The 24,109-nt window shown below is 38.3% G+C and overlaps 2 protein-coding genes across 2 annotated transcripts in view; both read right to left on the bottom strand.

Annotated features, from left to right (window-relative positions):
- The window catches only part of LOC125854789 (zinc finger protein GAI-ASSOCIATED FACTOR 1-like), a 197,843-nt gene that overhangs the window by 120,145 nt on the left and 53,589 nt on the right, over nt 1–24,109 (bottom strand). The gene's annotated exons all lie outside the window — the stretch shown is intronic.
- Nucleotides 337–22,507, bottom strand: LOC125854793 (uncharacterized). Its single transcript, XM_049534375.1, has 13 exons — nt 22,366–22,507; nt 22,137–22,270; nt 11,396–11,434; nt 11,219–11,311; nt 11,012–11,128; nt 10,187–10,282; nt 9,571–9,684; nt 8,865–8,918; nt 7,575–7,622; nt 4,121–4,271; nt 3,232–3,397; nt 1,511–1,580; nt 337–1,173 (listed from the first exon to the last, which is right to left on the bottom strand). Exons 1-13 carry the CDS (start codon nt 22,445–22,447, stop codon nt 916–918), a joined length of 1,422 nt encoding a protein of 473 aa, XP_049390332.1. The 5' UTR covers nt 22,448–22,507; the 3' UTR covers nt 337–915.

The following is a 24,109-nucleotide window of genomic DNA, read 5'->3' as shown; positions in this document are numbered from 1 at the left end:
TTATGCTTCACGAATGACTAAAACTCACAACCTTCACTGGGAACCTCTTATGTTTCACCATATACCGGATGGCTAAAACTCACAACCTTCGGGTTGGAAGTAAGGGATGCTTACCATCCAAGCAACTCCCTCTTGTATATATTAGATAACTCTCTAATTCCAAAATTCTACATAGCATGATTAATAATCTGTTTAAGATCATCAAATTCAAGAATCTGTTTTTTAAAAAAAACTCTTCAATCATTCAACGATCTGTTACCAGTTTGCTATGTAGTTTTGTTTCTTCAAATGCTGGAATAACAGTAGGGACAAATGCTATGTTTATAAAGTAATCAATAATCAATAATGTATGATAACATAAGAAGTTCAAGACAGTAAAACCCTACCACTACTAGCACCTGACACAACAGGAGTGAACTATCATGTTTAGGAGAAACTGAAAGTACAAAAGCAACTAATAAATATTCCCACCAGTCCCAATCTATCAAAAAATTGAGATGTTCTGTCCTTTTCACAGTTTTCCAGCACTTGATACTAGGATCTCATCAATACTAATGAAGAACTATAAATTCCAGCATGATTTGCTGATACGAAAAATGAAATAATCTCGAGATACTATAAAGTTCAAAACATCTCCAGGGGATATTACCTCAAAAATAGGCATTAGTATCTAACACAAAAATGATTTAAATGCCCAACAAAGAACTACGAGGGATTAGTTTCCCCGAAAAGGAATGCTGGTTGAATCTTGTATATTATCTAATGTAGACCTTCAAGGTCGTACTATACTATTGACAAGAAATTCTGGTATGATAAAGGGGAAAAATGGGATCCCAAAAAGCTTTCTGCCTGGCTTGAAGAAGGTTGTTCAGTTGACTTCCGATGAAGTTGGTAGGATCTGTAATGTTCCATAGTCTATACACTGTAACCATTTGGGTCGAGTAATTTCTGTTCATCATTTGGCTTGTCAATCGTGGAGAGTTGAATATTTTGTTTAGAGTTCGTTTTATTCCACTCATTCTCTACACGGAAGAAAGCCCACTGGAAACGACGGAAGATCTCAAGCGCGGTTATTGCAAACACTGTGAGATAATTGTGTCGGAGATGGGAAGAAAGCTTGTATGTCCACGTGCACCGCAGGATGAGGTTGGTTCCAATAACCCAAAAGTAGACCTGCAAGTTCCCAATGGTCAGAGAACTACACCCTCAATACTTTATGATAAGAAATTTATCAGAAATGCCAACTTAGAGGCTATCAAGATCTTCATCTATGGAGGGTATTGTAATGTTGGTTAAAATTATCAAGAAAATCTAACATCAATTCCAGCTTCAATCAGATTTATGAAAATAAAGGGACCACCAATAGAATCATCGAATTTTCCCTCAACTTTAGTCTAGAAAAAAAAAATGTCAATGTGTAATACACAAGAAACTGGTAAATTGACCAACCAGTAGAATGAACTTACAAAGTTATGGAAGCAGTAGTTATAAGCAAAAGGCATGAGCTTACCCATTTCCGCCCGTACAACAAGTATGATAATGCATTTGGTCTGCTGAACTTGAAAATCCGAGTAAAGCAACTAGCAGAAAGAAGAAAAATATTTGAGTTAACAAGAGAACAATCTCATAAAGACTCGTCTAATAAAAGTAACAAGTGGTATGTGGCAGACTATTATAAATGTGTGATTAAAGTAAAAAACATGGGAATTGATTCATGCAATCGATTTTGACACATCCCCTCCAAATCATCATTTAAACCATTACTGTGATTCACCCTTCCTCCTTTAACCCTTATTTCTATCTCCTATAGCCTCTTTGTAACCGAGAAATCCCCCAGGGCAAACTGGCCAAGTTTTGAAACTCAGCGAACAATGAGCCTACCCCTTTATCCTTCTCCACTTAATTACCAGGTTTTGTGTTCATGGCAGGGAACGACCATGTGACATGTGCCTAAACCACATATCACACTGGGCTCTGAACAAAGCCCTTGGGGCCCATCTCCTATAACTATTTTGTCTCACCAATCCCTCACTATTTTCATTTCAAGTGGAATTTATGCTTAAATGGTGATTTCAAGAAACAAAAACACAGATCTGATACGATTTTGTTTACGTACAATTTCTTGTTTGTTTGCAAAAAGTAGCACATGCTTACTCCTGTCATACTCAATAACATGCTGTAAAGTTCAACTCAACTTCAAAATATTCGTTCTCCTTTTTTCTCTTTTGAACATATTAGTGGTGTCCATGTTAGCTTGTGTGCAACCCATCCAGTCCATCAACACAAACTGCCCATAATCCAGATAATCAAACCCACAAATGTTGGAGTAGATGGACTCATACCGAGTATCGTAGCTGGGATTAGAACCTAGGATCTCTAGGTTGTTACTCCCATGCCTCGACCAATCAGGCATCCCCTTATAATTTTATATTCTAGTATCTCTGTCAACCTTTTTATCAATAAGGTAGTACTTTTGTCATTTTTGATTCAATATTTTGTGTGACTTCAGTGTTTACAATTCTTGATTTGATGAGCCTTCACCCCTTATTTTATTGTCTGAGTTTGTGAAATGTATATGCTCCTTTAACAACTTTAGGAATTCAATGAAAAAACATAGATATCAAGAAGGGGTTTTTTGTGTAGAATAGTGGAAGTAGATGAAGGATGCATCAAGAGAGATAGATTAAGGAAATAGATGGAAGGAGGCATCAAGAGAGAGAAAAAGTATTAGGACACAGTGGTAGAGTAGGAAAGTGCAGTGTACAAATCAAATTACACAAGATTCTATGCAAAATAGGGCAAATCACAAACATGAGAACTCAATATCCAATCTCTATGCAGTACTTTGCAAAGCTGAAGAGTAATATATGTTTTAATAGATTACCCAATCAAATTTCTAGGAGTACGTTTAATAAAGTAATAAACATGTACTTTAAAATGCGGGAAGGTAGAGAAGTTTGATTGGAAGGATGCTACATCAATAAAAGGTGGTACTTTGTCAAATTTGTCATTTTAAAAACAAAGTCAGCATTTGGGATGCTAAAATATAAGGCATGTCAATTGAAACAGCTGAAAGGCAGCAAAATCAAAGAAAAATATAGATAACCAAAACAAAGTGTGAGTCAGATGAGCAATAACTGGGTAAAAAACAATTAAAGCATTAGTGCCCACATGCGGTCCGAAAAATTAGCTAAAGCTCCGAATAATTAGCATGAAAAAGATGTCACTGACCTCAAGTCCCAATCCCTTGTCAGATCCCAATAGAATGAGTAGAGCGAGTTCACCACACCAGACAGAAGCCATAAAGGACGATAAATATTAACCCAGTTGTCAGGGAAGACGTGATACTTAAGGGCTGAGAGAAATATCACAGGTACTGCAGTCGAATATTTCAACGCTGAAATGAAATGTTAATGATTAGCACTATTAAGTATCGACCCAATGTTCAGCTGAAACCTAAATAAGTAAAAGCAAGTTGAAGAGAGAGAGCTTATGTATAAGACCACCCTTAACAAATGAAGAACTTGGAACATTACTACTTTCCCTAGGGTCAACATTGAAATGGAGTAACACTGTAAATTATGTGAGACACTCCAGGATACTTCAGAGACGTCTTTCTTTTAGGGAGCAAAAAATGTAAGCATAGAACGAAACCAAGATGACAAAGAGCAGGGTAAGCAAAGCATTAAACTATTCATCATTTTTCACTCCATTCTCCCAACAGTTGCTGTTCACAATGAATCAGATTTCTTTCAAGTTTTCAGGCTTTAATCTTCAAATCAGCACTAAAACTTTCTACCACTATGTAAAACCCTCAAAGCCAACCCGTTTCCAGAAAATTTCAGCCCACCAAAGGAGCCTCAAAGCCAACCAGGTATTCTTAGTTCCACAGTTAAATGAAGGCTAGTGATCTCTCTCCCCACTTTTCTTCATCAGCTCTTGGAGTTTTAATCATTGTTAAAAACAACTAATATGCACTATCTATTCAGAGAGAAATTGTTCCTTTCAAAGTAAAGCATAAAAAAAAATCTTTTAAGAGAAAATGCTGACTGGCATTAACCTACAAAGCAACTCACTCCTCCTTAGAAATAGAAAGACAAAAGACAAGACAGGAATTTACCATTCAACAGGGTAGTCTTCTCTCTAGTATCCTTATATTGCCGAAGACATTGAAACAGACGGAAAAGGTAAGGCAATACAAGAACAATGGGAATTGCAACAGCATGACTTCCACAAACAGAATCGGCTTCAAACCATGCAATGGTAGCAACCTGCTTATGCCATTGGTTATCTTACAGGAAATAGAGCAAGCATTCACAAAAAAACTCTACAAGTTAGCCAAATTCTAAAAGATTTTCTATTACAGCGGCAGCAAAAATATCAGAGCCTGGTTACCTACTCTTATATGTAAATATAGACATATATGAACTGAAAATTATTTGTAGAAAACACTGTCCTACCACTTTCTCAAACCCAGGGAAACAGCTCTCTTTCAATTATATAAATCCTTTCAAAGGGAGGACAATGCAGCTAAGTCTATACCTTTTACTTATCAAAATAATAATACTCCCTCTGTTTAAAAAAGAATGGCCTAGTTTGACTTGGAACGGAATTTAAGAAAAGAAAGAAGACTTTTTAATCTTGTGGTTCTAAATTAAAGTTATGTTAAATGTACCAAAATTCCCTTTAATCTTGTGGCCTTAAACATGCCACGTGAAAAGTTGAAGTTAAAGTGTCAAAAATACCCCTCAACTTTGTTTTATTGGTTGACTTTGCCCTTACTGTTAAAATGAAGTTAGTTTTACCCTTACCGTTACTAATTTCACCATATATACCCCTCATTTGACGGAAAACCCCAAATTGACCCAAATTACCCGATTTTTCCAATGCCCCGATCCCTTTTGTCTGGTTTTTGGTGGAATTTCACATTTTCACCTGCTTTAAGCCTAAAGACCTGCTACCTCCTCTTCAACATCATCTGCTTTTTCTTCTTCTACATCATTTTCATTGATTCGTCGTTGTTTTCTCCCTTTGCGGAACATTCTCACCAGTAGGGTTTTCTCTAGCTGCTGAAGGAGCGATCCATCCTTGTACGACGTCGTCGGTGAGAGCTGTGGATTCGTTAGGGAAGTGTTTCCGGCGAGTGAAAGTGGAATTGGCGAGAACTGCATATGATAGTGAAATGGACAGATGAAAGGGGGATTCTCTTACAAAATCACACTCTTTTCTCTTCGTTCGACAAATCTCACACACCGACACTCCTTACAATTCATTATTTTATCAAATCATCGTTTGTGAACGAACAATTGAGTCGAATTGGTACTTGAATTTCACTGTTTCAAATAAGAAGTTAGATCTTAATCTTTGATCATTCTAAAGTAAAGTGAAGCAAATATGGATGTTGATTCATGGAGTTTTCATCTATCTTCTGTTTCCAGGCGATCAATCTGCTTTTCAGTCTCGATCGGAAAAGTTTTTCCCTTTGTGTCTTAGAAGTGTTGAGATTTTTTTAATTAAAAATTGGATTTCTATGTGATTTATGCTATTAATTTTGGTGTAGGAATGAAATGGGAGAATCTTGAGGCGGAAATGTTGATGGGTTTTGAGGAACTAGACGTGGATGATGATATAAGAGAGGAGTTCCCTTGCTGCTTTCGTAGACTTTGATGGGTTTCCATAGGGCTGCTGACTTGGATGGACTAGAGTAGTGGGAGAGGTGGTGGTTTCGGCGACGGTGGTGGAGGAGATCTCGGAGAGGGTGGTGGCTTTGGTGGTGGTTTAAGTGGAGGAGGTGGTTGAAAACAAAGTTGATTTGGGTAAAAAAAATGGGTTATATGATTAATTGGGTCGGGTCGGGTTAAAATTGGATAATTTAAATAAAATTGGGTTATTTGGGTCAATTTGGGGATTTCCATCCAAATGAGGGGTATATATGGTGAAATTAGTAACGGTAGGGGTTAAACTAACTTCATTTTAACGGTAAGGGTAAAGTCAACCAATAAAACAAAGTTGAGGGGTATTTTTGACCCTTTTCCCTTATTACCAGTTTCTGGAACGAGACCTGGTTAGGTGACGTAAATCTGAGGATACTTTTTCCCGATCTGTACATTATCAGTCTACAGCAGAATGACACTATAGCGCAAATGTGGACCCCTCAAGGTTGGGACCTTATGTTCAGAAGGGCTCTAAATGATTGGGAGGTTGGAAGAGTAGCAGACCTACTGCATGCTTTAAACTTGTTTCCAGGCACTGTCACAGAGTCGGACAAACCAGTTTGGAGACTGCATAGCAGAGGGGTTTTTACAGTTAAATCATGCTATTGGGAGAGGAATACCAATCATCTCCTGACAACAGTTTGGCCTTGGAAATTAATCTGGAAAATTAAGGTTCCTTTAAAAGTTGCATGTTTCACTTGGTTGGTAATTAGAAGAGCTTGTCTCACCCATGAAGTGCTACAAAGAAGAGGTATACAGATCTGCTCAAAGTGCTACATGTGCGGACAGAAGGCTGAAGTAAATGGTCATTTGTTTCTGCATTGCAAGATAGCTACAGATCTGTGGAACATGTTCGTTTGTATACTCAGGGTTAACTGGACAATGCCCAGAACCACTTTTGAGGTCCTAACACACTGGCAAGGAATCGGAAAGAGAGGATCAAAAGAAGACTGGTGGAAAAATATCCCTGCTTGCATATGGTGGACACTATGGAAGGAAAGGAATGGGAGATGTTTTGAAGGAAAGGTTAGCAGCCCAGAGGAGATCAAGATGAAATGCCTTAGTCTTTTGTATTTTTGGTGTAAGCAAAATTTAGTGGGGGAAGTAGATAGCCTTGTGGAGTTTAAAAGCCAATTGTAAAGTTAGTTTTGTCTTTTTGGATTTGAGTATGATGGCACCCCCTGGGGGTTTGTAAATCCCACCTCATCGATTTTGATGAGGTCTTTTGTGTGAATTATGCAGCTAAATCTACAAACTGAGCAAGTTCCACTAATTTGACTGAGGAACAGAATGGAAGGATCAGTTTTGCATATATGTCAATCCCACTGTTCTTCTAGATTATTACGAGCCCTAAAAGAACCAATCATTTCTTGACTTGAGTGAACCATAACAAGAAGACAGTTGGTCACCTAGTCCATCAAAATTTTCTTAAACTTCAGACTATAACACTGCACAGATACTGATCTAAAGCTGCATTTTTTTTTGTTGAAATATTAGTGCACTGATCATAACTTTTAAATGAATGGACAAGTGATGGGTGGACACAATTTTACAGCAAGTGATGATGCGAATCATGCATCATAGCTGGAGCCTAGAAGACAGTGATTCAACTAAATGAAACACTGTTTTTTCTTGTCAAAATAGTAGATTCCAACTCCCCATGAACCAATAGTAGTGTTTCCTCCTTAGTGACTTGAATGCCAAACTTCGTGTGAGGTGGAGGGTCTCTTCCACTAGACCAACCCTCTCTTGTTGATACCTCTATATGCAATTTGTATTATCACAAAAAAAAAAAAATCTAGCAATGTCATGTCAGTTATCCTTCTTCTCACCAAAAGCATAGGACAGAGAGGAACTAACCTGGCGATGAACCATTCTACAAACGGAACGCTCCAAATCTGAAAATACCTGCACAAAAGTATGAAAATATTGGGCATTGCACACCAAGTGACAGAAGTTATGCAATAACACTCTCTATGAGAAGCTACAACAATAGGTATGACACAAGAAGGTGAAAGTTTGTACATCTACAAGGCTTTGATCACCAAATATGTAAGCTTCCACAAAAAAAAAGTAACAGGCCGTATAATGGAATAGATAATCTTTCACATTCAAGACAAATGTATATGAGATTGATTTGCCCGGATTCACAGTTTTGGTTTATGCCCAAAGTGAAGCAGACAACTCATAAGAGCTTATAGTTCACCATCTAAAAGGACAAACTAAATCTGGGAGCAATCACTCTGGGAATGGATCATCAAATCGGCTTGTAACAAGGTAACTTAGTCTAATGTTTTTCTTCTGGCTCAATCGACAATAGACAAAACAAGGAGGTTCCAGGAGGATCAATTGCTTTAGGAAAGAATTTAAGATCAGTACATCAACCACGTTAATGGTATGGGTAGATAATAAAGAATCACTTTAATCTCAGAAGACAAGAAGAGAATGAACAAAGATGACAGAAAGTTAGAAAAGCTGGCAGCTTTTGAAAGGGTTAAAGGACCAAGTCTCAGAGCATTGACATGAGAAAACTTCATAGGTTCTTGCTTTACTTTTGGACTTATTGTGGTTCACTCAAGAGTCAACAAATTGAACCCAAACTAGCAGAACCTAAAGTTAGATCAGTTCTCTGTTTTCATGACACGAAATTGACCTGCTCAGGCGGTAACATCTTCTATAAGCAAATCCATCAAGATATTTCATGAGATATCAACTAACGATTTCGCCCGTCCGCAACAATGATGGTACAACCTGACCAATGCATTAATATGATGATAAATCTGAAGTCAGAAGTTTATGCAGCTTGGAATATGGTCCTATACTGCTCCAAAAGGTAGTAAGGCTAACTAACAATATCAAATGCTATAGTACGAATTAAGAAAAATGAGGAAACATTTATGATTTTCCAGATATATTTTTCCACCAAGCTAGTAATGAACTAATCTTAAGAAATAGATGTGACATACTAGTTTGTATCGAAAAGAAATGTGTACTAGAAAACAAAAAAAAGGTACTTAATCCTACTTGTGAAACAAAATTGTTTAGTTGAAAATATGAACTAAGCTATGCCACATTATACAAAAATATACACACAAACTAATGAGTTATGTGTCCTCTTTTCATTTGGGGCGAGAAGAAGAGGATGCATACCTTGGACATAGAAGTGAATATATCAGCCAGAAAGAAGTCAGCAAATGATATTGCCTGCATTCACACCAAAAAGAAGCAATGCATGACATCAGACAAATAATAATATGGAACCCCTCTATCAAAATTAGCATGACATATTTCATTTTTGACATTAATTTCAGGAATCTTTGTGAGCATGATTGACATGATGATTAGAATTTTGAATGTAAGTGGTTAATCCTCTAAAAGGTGCTTCATCATATTGCAAAACTAACATGGAAATGCTCTGAAGCAGTATATATACTTCGAGAAGTCAAATAAGAATCCACTTAAGGGGAGAAGGAATATTTTTCTTCCAAATCAAACCAGATCTATGTGGAATGATTGGCGTTTGAAGACAATGAAACTCTATTTAAAAGATACCAAGTTCTGCTATATCAGCTATTGCTGAAGTACTCAATTACTTCAAAATTCTTACTAAAATGCCAGTCAAAGTAACATGGAAATTTGTAATAATGAAATAATCACCCATGCTGATATTAATGGTTTCAATTGAAAGAAACTGCAATACAATATAGAAATAAGTGAATTACAAAGTTTTTTCAGGAAAAATATAAAGAGCTTCATATCATAATGATTTTTAAAACTGATAGATCAACAGGACAATTTTTATGGCTAAAAGTCAAAAGTATTTCTCAAAGTAGCCATTAGATTAACAGAAACATACCTGGAATGGGAAAACTATCCGCCAAACAGTCCTTAAAAAAAAGTAGCGAGATGACAAATAGAATATATCAAATGGAGAAATCAGAGCCATGGCAAAAGCAGCATATAAGAGCACCTGCAATGACATAAGATTCATTACAATAATAGAAAAGAAGCATCACATTTACAGGACTTCTGCGGTACCTGCCAATTAGATGGAGTGATTACACTAAAGATAAGCAAGACTTTGCTACAATAGTTGCCCATAAGACCAGAAGCATTTGGCACAGCTTTCAAAATAGAAGTGTAGAAATATAAATTCTGATGCCAAATTTTCTGGTTAAGAGGAGAATTAGAAGTTTTGAATCCTTAACAGGATAATACTTCTGATTCAATGCAACTGCAACACTTGCGCATTTTGTATGACAGTATGGGCAAGCTGAAGAACTTGATTTGAACTCTTCCAAGCCCGAACAGAAGTTGGGCAATTATTATGAACCAAAAATGCTCCTCTACCCTTTTAATAATTTGATCAGAAGCTTTTCCAGGAATTACGACAATAATTCAGATTGAATATGACTTAAATTGGATAAAGAAAAACTGTTAACAATCAAATGGGAAGGAAGCATCTATTACACTGGTTGAGATGCAGCTAACGAAACTTCTCCATGTGAGTAGAGATACAGATAGGCTGTCATGCTTGTTGGCACAATCATCGTCATCCAAGTAGCACACTGCATTATCAAGGGACTTCTAATTTATTTCTGTTTGTACAAGGAAAACAAAAATCTAACAGCCAGTTCAAGGAGAACTAAGGAAGCAAAAGTCATGCAATAGAGATTAGCTTCTCCTTCTACCTCTTTCCTTCAATCTGATTGGAATGAAGCAAACATATCGCAACGCTCTCATCAAGGCACTTAGACTTCACGTACCATGGCTTATCAATGTAAGTGACATGATGCATCGCATAAAAACAGGCAACTTTATTTAACACATGACATCTGATCTGATATTCAAATCTTACTGCAATATTTTTGAAAAGGCTGTACAATCTTCACTGACAAACAGGCTTATATTGCCAAGCCTTAATGCTCAAAGCTCCACATTTAGCTATTGAGACAAAAGTAAGCTCAAATAATAGTTACCCATGCTTAAGAATGTAGTGTAAATCCACATATTGCACTTTAAGTGAGCACATGATGTTTCCCTAGAAAGTTTAACGAGCATATTGTTGCAACAAATACATCAGCACAAAAGCATTTAAGTAAAATATGAGTTGGTTAATAGATGCATCAACATGCGAGACTATATAGGCTCATGACAAGTGTAAGCTACCAGTCAAGTTTAACGAGCATATTATTGCAACAAATGCATCAGCACAGAAGCATTTAAGTGAAATATGAGTTGGTTAATATATGCATCAACTTGCAAGACTATATAGGCGAATGACAATTGTAAGTTACCTTCCAAATCTCTCTGTGAGAGAGATGATTCTGATCAAGGTCAAAAATTTTAGTGTAGTTGACATTAGCCTGTGCAAAAACCCATAGGTTTATGCCCCAAAACCAAACCATCATGGTCTGCAGCACCAAAACCAAATAAATGCAAATAAGAGGAATGTTGCTGAAAGGACTACTGCATAACCTAGTATTATAATGATCTTCACTAACCATAAGGAGAAGAGGATTGTAATAAAGAAAAGCCTCATATAAGAATAGATCGCGAAGGTTTGCGCTCATTCTCATGACTGAATCCCAGCTGATCTGCAAATTAAAAGAAGATACTCATTAAAGATAATACAAATATGTGAACCTAGTACATAACCGAAAAAGGTTGGCCTTACTAACCTTGCAACAACTGACACCCCAAATGAGAAACAGAAGTACCTGAACACAATTAACATACATAGAATCATAAGTGAGCATTTCATCATCACCCTATTCTTAGATAGTTTATGAGGGAGATAGGTGTTTAGATTCTTTTTGGTAAACCCTCTATACTTTTGATGTAATTACTACAGGAGTTCACTATTGGAGTACTTCTATGTTTATAATACCAGTTAGCTTTCTCAAAAAAGAAGAAAATAAATCAAAGAAAACAGCAACAACAATAACAAATAGAAAGCAGGAAAAGAGGCCCCATCGGATGATTAAAGTTGAAGAAATAACAAAGGGAAGTAAACTAACATTTTTTGAGGATATATATATATTATTAGTCAACTTACCACTCTTGGAATGACTGACCTACATGAAAATCACACGATCATTTTTTATGGGCAACGTTCCTAAGATACCGTCTCCAATGAGATAATACTGATGATCCCCATTAATATGTCAAAGTAAGCTGCTAAATTCTAGATAAAGCAATAGCTCATCAAGAAACAGAACAGCTTCAGGTGGGCAATGGTGCTATAATTCAATGTTTTGTCCAAAATCCTAATCTATTTTCCTTCTAAAGAAACAAAATGCTATCAGATGCAGGAACTTATGGAGAAAGCAAAGACCAAACCATCATCCCAGTAGTGTTGGGAGGCACTCCAAAGTCCAGACTGGTTTGAGCTTTCCTATGAAAAGCCATACTTTGGCGACGGTGAGATCCTACTGAAAGTTGGTTATAGAATGTCTCAAACGTAGATTGGGCTGGTCCTGATTTGCATTTGGCTAAAAACGAACTTACTCTCTCTTCTTTTTTGAGCTGGTAAACAGTTAAATTTCATAAAATCAAAAGGCCAAAGTCAGCCGTCTACAGTAAGTATACCAAAAAGTAAAGAACCTCCAAAAAGATATGGTTCTCTACAAAAGACACCCAATTCTCTATACATCACAGAATACATGGCGCACCAAAAATAAATAAGGGATCAGAGAGTACTCCTCAACTAGCCAAAACTCATTTCTTTTTTTTCTTTTTTTTTTGAAACTGGTAAGGTTATATTCTTCTGCATTAAGGGCATGCTGGCCACCACCAAAAAGTGTCAATTACAAACTTCCTATCAAATCTACAATCTGATCTGTATCTACTATACACAACTGTTTACACCAAAAGAGTAGAGATACTATACAATTCCATTTGACCTTGTGTATGGAATTGGATCTATTGTCGAAACATCTACTGTTCCTTTCCTTCCAGATTGACCACCATATACATGATGGTATTAACCTCCACCATCTCTTCTGGCTCTTGGTACCCCCTCTCCTTACCCAGCTCTTCAACACGTTTGATGTACGTTCTGGCATTGTCCAATTCAGATTTGAGATGCTAAGGAACAAATTCCAGATTTGAGCAGTGTAATTACAGTGCAAGAAGAGTGGCTGTTAGTTTCACTTGTCAAATTGCATAAAAAACACCTAGGGACCAGCTGTCTACTCTTCTTCTGAAGTACTTCTTGTGTTAAACAAGCTCTCTTTATCACTAGCCAAGTGAAGCATTTCACTTTTGTAGGAATATCCCCCTTCCAAAAATAGTTCCAGAGGTGTGTTGGTCTCCCTGCCATCACCTGGAGACCTCTTCTGTAAGCACTGTTGACTGAGAAGAGGCCATCTTTGCTGTGCTTCCACAACATCCTGTCTGTGGCATTTGCATTGATGGTCACTCCGCCTAGCATCCCTAATATCTCAGCCACCCTTTCCACCTCCCAATCATTGAGAAGTCTTCAAAAAACTAGATCCCAGCCCTGTTCAGTCCAGCAATCGCCAACATTGGCATCAGGATTTCCACAAATTTGAAAGAGATCTGGAAAGAGATCTCTAAGAGGGGATTGGTCTATCCAAACATCCTTCCAAAATTTTGTTTTAGTGTCACTTCCCACCTTGATATATAAATTTGTCTCTATTTGTGACCACAAGTTTCTAATTGATCTCCATGCACCCACACCATAAGGTTCTGTTGTGATCTCTGTACACCAAGGGTTTAACTCACCATATTTTGCTATGATCACCTCTTTCCAGAGGGAATTTCCCTCTTCAGTGTACCTCCACAACCACTTCTTCAATAGGCTCTCATTCTGTAGTTTCAAGTTCTTAATTCCCAGCCCCCCTCTGTCTTTGCTAAGTAGAGCAGTTTCCCAGTTTACTAAGCTATAGCCTTTTCCACCCTTGTTGCCTTGCCATAAGAATTTTCTCCTTAGCTTATCCAGATTTTCCACTACTTTTCCTGGGATTGGGAATAGAGACATCACATAAGTGGGCAGAGAATCAAGAGCAGAGTTTATTAAGATCAATCGTCCTCCAAGTGAAAGATATTGAGCCTTCCATCCAGAGAGCTTCTTTTCAGTTTTCTCCAAAATACCATCCCATATTTCCAAGGCTTTGTGATTGTTACCCAATGGCATGCCTAGATAGGTGGTAGGCAGCTTCCCAACACTACACCCTAGTATGCCTGCCATCTCTTTTATCTGAGGTACCTCATTCACAGGGAAGAGACTACTTTTTCCCCAGTTCACTTTCAATCCAGAGACTGCTTCAAAAAGTACCAATATCACTCTAATGTAGCTTATCTGTTCTTCTACAGGATCACAAAGGATGATGGTATCATCTGCGTAGAGCATATGACCAATTTCTCTTTCTTCCCCCCCTCTGCCTCCCACTTTGAAGCCTTTGATCCATCTATTTTGTGTAGCAATCCTCATCATAGCATTAAATCCCTCCATTGCTAGGATGAACAGGAAAGGGGAGAGAGGATCACCCTGTCTCAGTCCCCTTTCTGATTCAAAAAAACCCACAGGTTCTCCGTTCACAAGCACAGAGAACTTAACAGTTTTGATGCATGTCTCAATCCACTTCAGCCATTTGTCCCCAAAGCCCATCTGGCTAAGGATATTTAAGAGAAAAGACCAATTTACATGGTCAAAAGCCTTTTGGATATCCAGTTTGCACATTAAGCCTGGGCTTCCTTCCTTTATTCTGGAGTCAATGCATTCACTAACTATGAGTGCAGCATCCATGATTTGTCTCCCCTTCACAAAAGCCATCTGATGTTTGTTGATCAGTTTATCCAACACTTGCTTCAATCTTTCAGCCAACAGCCTAGCAATGAGTTTGTAGACACCCCCTACTAAGCTGATTGGTCTAAAATCCTTCAAATTGGAGGCTCCCGCTTTCTTTGGAATTAAAGCAATAAAAGTTGCATTAAAACTCTTTTCAAAAACTTGATTGGAGTGAAAAAACTGAATACTTTTGATAATATCTTCCTTCAATAGGGTCCAAAAAGTTTGGAAAAACATCATTGGGAATCCGTCAGGGCCAGGGCTTTCTCTTTTGCACACATGTTTAAGCTTCCCAAAATTTCCTCCTCCTCAAAGGGTCTTTGCAGCCACACCTGCTCTTCTTCAGAAATTCTTGAAACATCTAATATTCTTTGATCAGGTCTCCACCCTTCAGTTTCTTTGTAGAGGTTTTTATAGAATTCCTGCGCTGCTTCTTTAATCCTGATTTGATCCTTGGTGATTTCACCCTCCACCTCCAGCTGTTCCATTGAGTTGAACCTTTTATGAGAGGTTGCAATCCTGTGAAAAAATTTAGTATTTTTGTCCCCTTTCTTTAGCCATTAGATTCTAGATCTCTGTTTCCAAGCTATCTCTTCCTGCTTTGTCACTTCTTCAAATTCCATACCCAAGTGAGTCTTCTGTATCAACTCGTCGTCAGTGAGTGGCCTTTGTTCCTGAATTGTTTCCCAGCTTGAGATTTGGCTCAGGATATCTTCCTTCCTTTGCTTCCAATTCCCTTATTGGTTTTGCTCCATTCTTTAAACTTTGCTTTCAGCATCTTTAATTTTTCAGCCAGAATATATCCTGGTCTTCCATTCACATTGAAGGATTCCCACCACTCTCTAACTTTTTCTTTGAAACCTTCAACTTCTAGCCACCATGTTTCAAATTTAAAATATGATTTTCTCCACCCTTCATCACCACAAGACAACATGATTGGGTTATGGTCAGAAGCAATCTTTGGAAGACTGCATTGATTTATCTGAGTGAAATTTTCTCCCCATTCTGCACAATGGAGAAATCTGTCGATCCTGGAGGCACAATTATGATCCTCCCCCCTTCTCCAAGTGAAAGATCCTCCAAATAAAGGAGGATCTACCATCTCTAGTTCTTCAATGCAAGCTGAGAATTCTGTCATGAAACCATTTTGCCTGTTGCAGTTTGTTCTTTCTCTAGCAAACCTGGTGACATTGAAGTCACCACAGACAACCCATGGTCCATTAATGCTAATTTTCATCTGTAGAAGTTCTTGCCAGAGCACTCTTCTAATCACTGTATCACAGTCCGCATAGACTGCAGTAATACACCAATTGAAGTCATCATGTATTCCAGAGAATTTCCCAGTTAAACATTGACTCCCAACCAAAAGTAATTCCCCCCTCCAAACTCTCTTGTCCCATAAAATCATGATTCCACCACTACTACCCTGGGCCTCTTTCATTAGTACCCCTGCCCATCTATTATTCCAGATGCTTTGTAGAATGTTGTCAATTTGTCCATTCAATTTAGTCTCAACCAAAACTATTATATCAGCCCCCCATTGCTTCAGTAGCTTTCTCACAAGCTCCCTCTTATTCTCCCCGTTTAAACCCCTTACATTCCAAGAGAGGATTTTTACTCTCATTTTTGTTTCAGAGATAGAGTCCTCCCATTAGATCTCTTTTTTTGAAATAGGTAACTTTGTATTCACACAAAAGACCTCATCAAAATCGATGAGGTGGGATTTACAAACCCCCAGGGGGTGCCATCATACTCAAATCCAAAAAGACAAAACTAACTTTACAATTGGCTTTTAAACTCCACAAGGCTATCTACTTCTCCCACTAAATTTTGCTTACACCAAAAATACAAAAGACTAAGGCATTTCATCTTGATCTCCTCTGGGCTGCTAACCTTTCCTTCAAAACATCTCCCATTCCTTTCCTTCCATAGTGTCCACCATATGCAAGCAGGGATATTTTTCCACCAGTCTTCTTTTGATCCTCTCTTTCCGATTCCTTGCCAGTGTGTTAGGACCTCAAAAGTGGTTCTGGGCATTGTCCAGTTAACCCTGAGTATACAAACGAACATGTTCCACAGATCTGTAGCTATCTTGCAATGCAGAAACAAATGACCATTTACTTCAGCCTTCTGTCCGCACATGTAGCACTTTGAGCAGATCTGTATACCTCTTCTTTGTAGCACTTCATGGGTGAGACAAGCTCTTCTAATTACCAACCAAGTGAAACATGCAACTTTTAAAGGAACCTTAATTTTCCAGATTAATTTCCAAGGCCAAACTGTTGTCAGGAGATGATTGGTATTCCTCTCCCAATAGCATGATTTAACTGTAAAAACCCCTCTGCTATGCAGTCTCCAAACTGGTTTGTCCGGCTCTGTGACAGTGCCTGGAAACAAGTTTAAAGCATGCAGTAGGTTTGCTACTCTTCCAACCTCCCAATCATTTAGAGCCCTTCTGAACATAAGGTCCCAACCTTGAGGGGTCCACATTTGCGCTATAGTGTCATTCTGCTGTAGACTGATAATGTACAGATCGGGAAAAAGTGTCCTCAGATTTACGTCACCTAACTAGGTCTCGTTCCAGAAACTGGTCTTCAAACCATTCCCCACTCTGAAGGTCACCTTTGCACTGAAATCAGGCCACATCCTCCTGATGGTTTTCCATACAGAGCACCCAAAAGTGCCATTCACCTCTTCAGTTATCCAGTTGCTTTGTAGGTCATATTTCTCTGCAATAAACCTCCTCCATAATGCCATATCTTCACAACAGAATCTCCACAACCATTTTTGCAGCAGGCTAGTGTTCTGAGTACTCAATTTCTTAATGCCCAAACCTCCTTGTGCTTTGCTCATTGTCACCTCTTCCCATTTAACCAGGTTGTATCCTTGCTTCTCTTTATTTCCTTGCCAGAGGAAGACCCTTCTCAGCTTGTTGAGTTTCTTTCCAATACTTATTGGTAGTGGAAAAAGACTTAGCATATAAGTCGGAAGTGCATCCAGAACTGATTTTATGAGAGTCAATCTACCTCCCAGGGATATATATTGACTCTTCCACCTTGTCAGCTTCCTTTCACTTCTCTCCAGAACTTCACTCCATACTTCCAATTTTTTGTTCTTGGCGGCCAAGGGCATCCCCAGGTATTTGGTGGGAAGAGAAGCTACTTGGCAGCCCAGGTTGTCGGCAAGGCCTTGCATGTCATTTACTTGATTAACCGGGAACAAACAACTCTTCTGCCAGTTCACAGGTAGTCCTGATATGCCTTCAAAAATGGTTAGTATTGCCCTCAAATGTCTAATTTGCGACACTTCTGCACCACAAAACACTAAAGAGTCGTCCGCATAGAGAAGGTGTGTGACCTCCATATTATTGGCTCTGTTTGTGTGTGCACCAAAACCTCTTATCCACCCATTTCATTAGCCTTTCTGACCATGTAGTTGAGTCCCTCCATTGCTAGGAGAAATAAGAAAGGAGACATGGGATCTCCTTGTCTCAATCCCCTTTGTGATTGAAAAAAACCTTCAGGACTCCCATTTATAATGATTGAGAACTTCACTGTTGACACGCAAAACTTGATCCAATTCACCCATTTCCTCCCAAACCCCATTTCACTCAGAACTTTCCAGAGGTAGTTCCAGTTGACATGATCATATGCCTTCTCTATATCCAATTTGCATAGGATACCTGGTATCTTTTGTTTTTCCCTGGAGTCCACCAACTCATTTGCCAACAAAGAGGCATCCATTATCTGTTTGTCCTTCAAAAAAGCCATTTGGTGCTCATCAATCAGTCTCCCCATCACTGTTTTCATTCTCTCGGTGATCAGCTTAGCGATGATTTTGTACATTCCACCAATCAAACTTATTGGCCTAAAATCCTTGAGTTCCGCAGCTCCGAGCTTCCCATTAGATCTCGGTTCACCATCTTTGAAGTTCACATCAAAAATTAAACTTCTAACTTCTTTTGGGATTGAGTTGATTGTATTGTTGCTCTTTTGACCCTCTCCTGCCATCTTTTCCTTCCCTGTTCGCTGGTCAAGTTTCTTCAACAAGGCGTATGCTTCTTTTTGGCATCCTTTGAGGTCAATTCCAAAGTGCTGGCTCAAACTGATCATGTTAGCTTGGACCCATTCATTGCCTGTAGCTTCAACATCTCTTTCTTGATTGCTGCTATCAATTTGGATTGGTACCGGTTCTGAATCTGCATACATGACGACCATTGCATCAGAGAAATCTATCTCCTCCCCTGTTCTCTTTTTTTTGCTTTCAGCAGTCTTCTGTATAGCCAAATTATCTCCCTCTTTAAATTTTTGTTTGTGTTTCTTGCCATTCTTCTTTCCCCTCCCTCGCCTCGCTAAAGGGATCCCTCCCTTGTCAAACTCAATTTCTCTAGCTCCATCGAAATTCACAAAGTTTCAATTCTCTGGCAGATTCTTTTCCATAATCGCTTCAATAAAAGGCTCTGTAAAGTTGAGAATTTCAGGGCCTGTTTTAAAGGCTGCAGAAGGGATGTCTTTGGGCTTCAAAGGAATTTCATTGGGTTTTCCTTTAGTGAGCCCATTTGAGAGGCCATCAGCAATTAAATCATGGGCCCCACTTATATTCTCTCTACGCATGTAATTTCTAGGGCACACCCAGTGGTTCTGTTAATTCAAAAACTTCACGTGTCCAGCCACGTGGTTTCTGTCAGCTGAATTTCCCCCTTTCTCGTATATATCGAGTTTCGATGTTCCTGCTCCATCTGCCAGTCTCCTATTTTTGTGTAAAGCTTCTGACCGTTGGGCCAAGATGTTTGACGATCTGAATCCTGGTTCAATCTCCACCTCTCTAGATGGCGGCCTCTTGCTTTTTCCGGTATAGTGCCGGTAACTCGCACCATATCGGAAGGGAGTAGATGAGGTCACCGTCAGCCACTTCAATAGATGTCGGAATCTTTTCTTTTGGTCCCCTGACACTAATCCTTGCCCATCGTAGGTGGTTTTTCAGCTCGGTTTCTTCTTCATTCTCAAGCCATCCACCACATGCATCCCCAATCTCTTTCATCATCGTTGAGTTCCATAAATGCAATGGAAGACCCAGCACTCTGATCCAAAACCATTCAAACCTGAAGGTTTCCGGCAGCGCACATGTGGTCGGCGACCACCACTCAAGGTTCAGGTACTGCCCTTGTCTCCTCCATTCCCCCATGAAGATTTGTTCGGCGTCTCTTCTTGTCTGGAACTCGAACAGAAATAGGAACCCGTTCAAACCGTACACTTGAAGGTTGAGGACTCCCTTCCAGGTTTGATTTGCCCATCTCATCACGTCGTTTCGAGTAAGGGCTTCATCTCTACCAGAAAACCTTCCTACCAAGCATCTGCGGAGCAAAGTATTCTCCTCCTGAAGACAATTCTTCATCGGAGCTTTAGCTTGGATCTGTTGGATCCATTTGTTGTTTGTAACAGCTCCTTTGTAATTTCCATTTCCAGTGAAAGGTTTGCTTATAAAGGCCCCAGCTGTGGTGTTCACTGCTTTTGTACGAGAAATTAAATTAATGAAGCTTTCAATTTTTCCTGCAATTTTCTCCCATCCCTCATTAAAAGTGTTTTTCGGAATAATAATGATAGTTCTTCTATGACCATTGACAGATATGACTGACATAAATCTTCCATATTTATTGAACTTTTGAGAGCAATAAATGTAGGTTGAGACATCCCTACATCTCCACGATTTAAAACTCTTTCCCCTGTTAACCGAGGCTTCACAGAATCTCTTGCAAAGCCATAAAAGGGTATCCTTGCTAAGGACCATATTCCTCACTGAGAGTCTAGTGGTCTCCACCCATTCGTACCATTCTCCTGTCGCCGATGTGGATGTGATATCATACGCCTTACCCCCCATTCGAAAAGCAATGTTGTTTTCCATCTTGGAGGAAAGAAAAGATGGAGGAAGTGGGTCTAAGAAAAAAGAAGGGACAGCTCCGGTGGTGAAGGACCACCGGAGAGGAGTTTAGACACCCTGAAGGGGCTTCTAAAAATAAATATTGGACTCGGTGCCTGAGAGCTATTAGTTGCATATAGCACCTTTAATGCATACATACCCAAAACTCATTTCTACCCCTTCAAAAGCCCTCATATTTCTCTCCATATTATCCACATTAAAGCAGGAGGAACAACATCCCATGCCTTGCTCTTTCCCCTGCTTCTTCCAGCTTTCCGGCAAAACAACAGGTGCTTCACAGTCCTTGGCATCACCCAAGACATACCAAACCAATTAAACATATCTCACCATAGTCTCGTGGCCAGACAACAATATAGCAGAAGATGACTCTCTCTTTCTCCCTCATATATTCCCTTGCGCCATTTTGCTTCCTAGTTTTTACTCTGTTTTTTTCGTATTTTTATGAATTAATATTACTTTTTTGTACATCTATCCCAAAAAAAATTATAACCAAGAAATCCACAAGGGGCGCAAGGTTCCGAAACTTGGTGAATAACAGGCCCACCCCTCTACCCTTTTTCTATTTAACTACCAGGCTGAAACAGAATTCATACACATGACGTCAATTTTTATCTTTGTCAATGTTTGACACCATTCTGCAAATAACACACAAGATTTAAAATTCAAATTCATTTAACTATTTCGATTGAACGTTGATGTAATGTTTCCTCTACAATATAAGCTTAACTAGTACTTAATTATTTTCTACTATATATTATACACAAGTCAAGCTGATATCTTAATGGTCTGATCAAGTGTTGTTGCATAAGATAGGCCAGAGAATACAATTTATGAAGCAAACTTAATGCATCAGTTTTGTGGAAATCGCATTTTTATAGGATGTTTTTTAGGTTATTATTTTTTGTTATGTTGTTTAGCAATTATAAATAATTTGTGTACAAATTTGTGCTACAAAGATATTGCTATTGCATGTTTTTCTTTTTCATCAGCTCCAGCATGGAGAATAATTTGTCAAACTTTTGTCTTACTCATGTTAAAAATTGCAAATCCAGACATAGACTTTTCAAACTAGGAACGAATTGAACCCTAACTTCAAGTTCAAACTATGACAACAAATATCAAACATGAACCATAAAACTAGCTTTAAATCACTAGTGACCTGTTTTTGACTTTGGCTAAGAATATATTAGACAACGCCAGGAAACACTAGTGACCTCTTGAAAAGATGGAACTATGAGTGAAGAAGGGAAAAACATAAGAAGTGGTGGAGTATTATCCCAACTTGCATTTGGTGGACCATGTGAAAGGAAAGGAACAATAGATGTTTTGAAAAAATAGGACTAGTTCTAGTCAAGTACTTCAAATTAATTGTATTTATAATTTACATTTTTGGTGCAAAGAATCTTCTGTAGAGGATTGCTGAATTCATTCTACAATTTTTGGAAGCCTATTAATGTGCAAGGGCTCAAGCTTGTAAATATTGCTAACAACATAGTCGTACTGCTGATGAATAAAAGTTACCATTTTCAAAAAAAAAAAAAAAAAGTAGCTTTAGATCAGTTCAAACCATATTACAGATCTCGATAACTTAGGCCTGTTCCTGATCTTAAAATCATAAACATTGTATAAAGGTCAAATGTTCATATACTGAAAGTCATAAAAGATCATACCTTAAATCTCCATAAAAGAACAGGAGATGGCATTATGGCCGCGGTGCTCAAAGGTGTAGTCACACCCTTCATTTCATTGACCTCTATGTTGTGCAATAGGGCTTCTACAGGACTCCCTCCAAGCTCAACCGTACCTAGCAGATTACAACTATTAACAGTCTATTTGACAACCACTGAACAAAACAGAGAGCAAGCATCATAGAGCACATCAAGGGAGAACTTCTCATACCAATATCAGAAACAACTGCTCGACTTCCAGACCTTCGCAGATGTGGACTGTTAGCAGGAGCATCCACAAGACTCCCAAACATAGATGAATGGAAGCAGAGACCAAGTATGATAAGCTAAGCAACTGGGTCACCTTGAAAGCTATAGCATTTTAAGCAGGCAAGTAGGAAGACGCATACAGACAACAAGAACATAAAATTCCAAAAAGGAAGGGGTGAAAGAGGACAGATGCAAGGGGATCAAAAGGTAAAACTCATCAATTTGTGAAGAAAATTCACCAGACCATATGGACTGGACTTGAAACCTATCCCCCACACGCCAAAAAGAAGAAGTCGAATTCTGAAAGTCAATGTCCTTTAAGCACTTCTCCAAGGAAAGTAGAAGCACAAAGGCTTTCACCAGAATGACGAAACCCCAAGAAGTGAAAGCAAATGCATGTAAGGAGAATTTTCTGTCTCTTTATAAAAATACAAAGAAGAATTTTCTAAGTCCTGCTAGGGCCAACTATGCTTTCACCAAATGCAGAAGAATAAACGATGCTCGCCCGTTCCCAGTTTAGTGGGTTACATCTCTCGCGGTGTTCAAATTATGCCAGTACTTTGTAGTTTGTACCCAGATTAGCTGATTATAGTCTTTAATTGTCAAAGGAACATCTCAATGAATCATTTGCTTCCAGTTGTGATGCTCTCTTACACAATATACACATCAAGTGCAGGGAACTGTCTATCTCCCAATCCTCGACATTTGACCTGAGTTTAGTGATCCAACTATATTTTTGGAACTGTTTAGTGATGCAACTATTATCAACCCTCATTGAGCAATTGAGGCTTTTGGATTTATAGCCTCTTTGGATTGGCTTATTTTAGGTGCTTTTAAGCTAAAATAGTTTTTTAAGCACTTTTGAAGTGTTTGGATAAAATTAAAAAGTGCTTTTAAGCACTTGTTTTTAAGTCAAAACAACAAAAATAAGTCAAAAGCCATAAGTTAGAAATCCTAACTTATGGCTTTTGGCTTTTAAGCCAAAAGCAATAAGCCAATCCAAATAGGCCCTTAAACCTAAATTGAAGATCTCCTTCTGAGGTCTACGTCCATGTCAGTTGTCTTTTCCATGATCTTATGTATTGACCATCTCCTAATTATAAATAGGAGTTTGCATGGGATTCTGGCACAAACTTATTTTACCATAGACCATAGTGTTTTCCATTTAGTGATTGAGTCTCTCCTGGTGCCCCTAGAGTTTATTCTTTTAGCAGGTAGAACACCTCTCCGAAGTATACCTTCTTCTTGACTACATATCCAAAGTCAAAGTCATTTAAATAGAGAACTCTTATAGTGTAATCTGACTATCAAGTTCTATTTAATTGGTTTAGTAACTGTACTAAGAGAATTGAAGCAAGAAGCCCAAATTCAGTAGTAGAAGAACAGGAGTCACATTCTATACGAAAAGAGTTATTTCCTTTTTTAAAAGAAGGAATAAATGAATGAGTTTTTAAAAACAAAAAATAAAGGAAGAAAGACAATAGTGGTGTGGCTTGGGAGTTGGACAATAGTATCAGAAAGTAGTCGTATTCTTGTCGCAAATGAGTTCAGTTTTAACATATTAAAGGTATAAATGATATTTAGCCTATTAGGTTGGTTAGAAATGAATTAGAGGTAATTTTCTATAACAATCATTTGATTAGTAATCTATCGTAGATAATGTAAAGATCTTTTGAATCAATATAATATCAATATGTATGTGTGCC

This window comes from Solanum stenotomum, chromosome 2 (genome assembly GCF_019186545.1).
Source record: "Solanum stenotomum isolate F172 chromosome 2, ASM1918654v1, whole genome shotgun sequence".
Taxonomy (NCBI): Eukaryota; Viridiplantae; Streptophyta; class Magnoliopsida; order Solanales; family Solanaceae; genus Solanum; species Solanum stenotomum.
The sequence above is the reverse complement of the archived record's forward strand: the minus strand, read 5'-3'. Positions and strand labels throughout refer to the sequence as shown.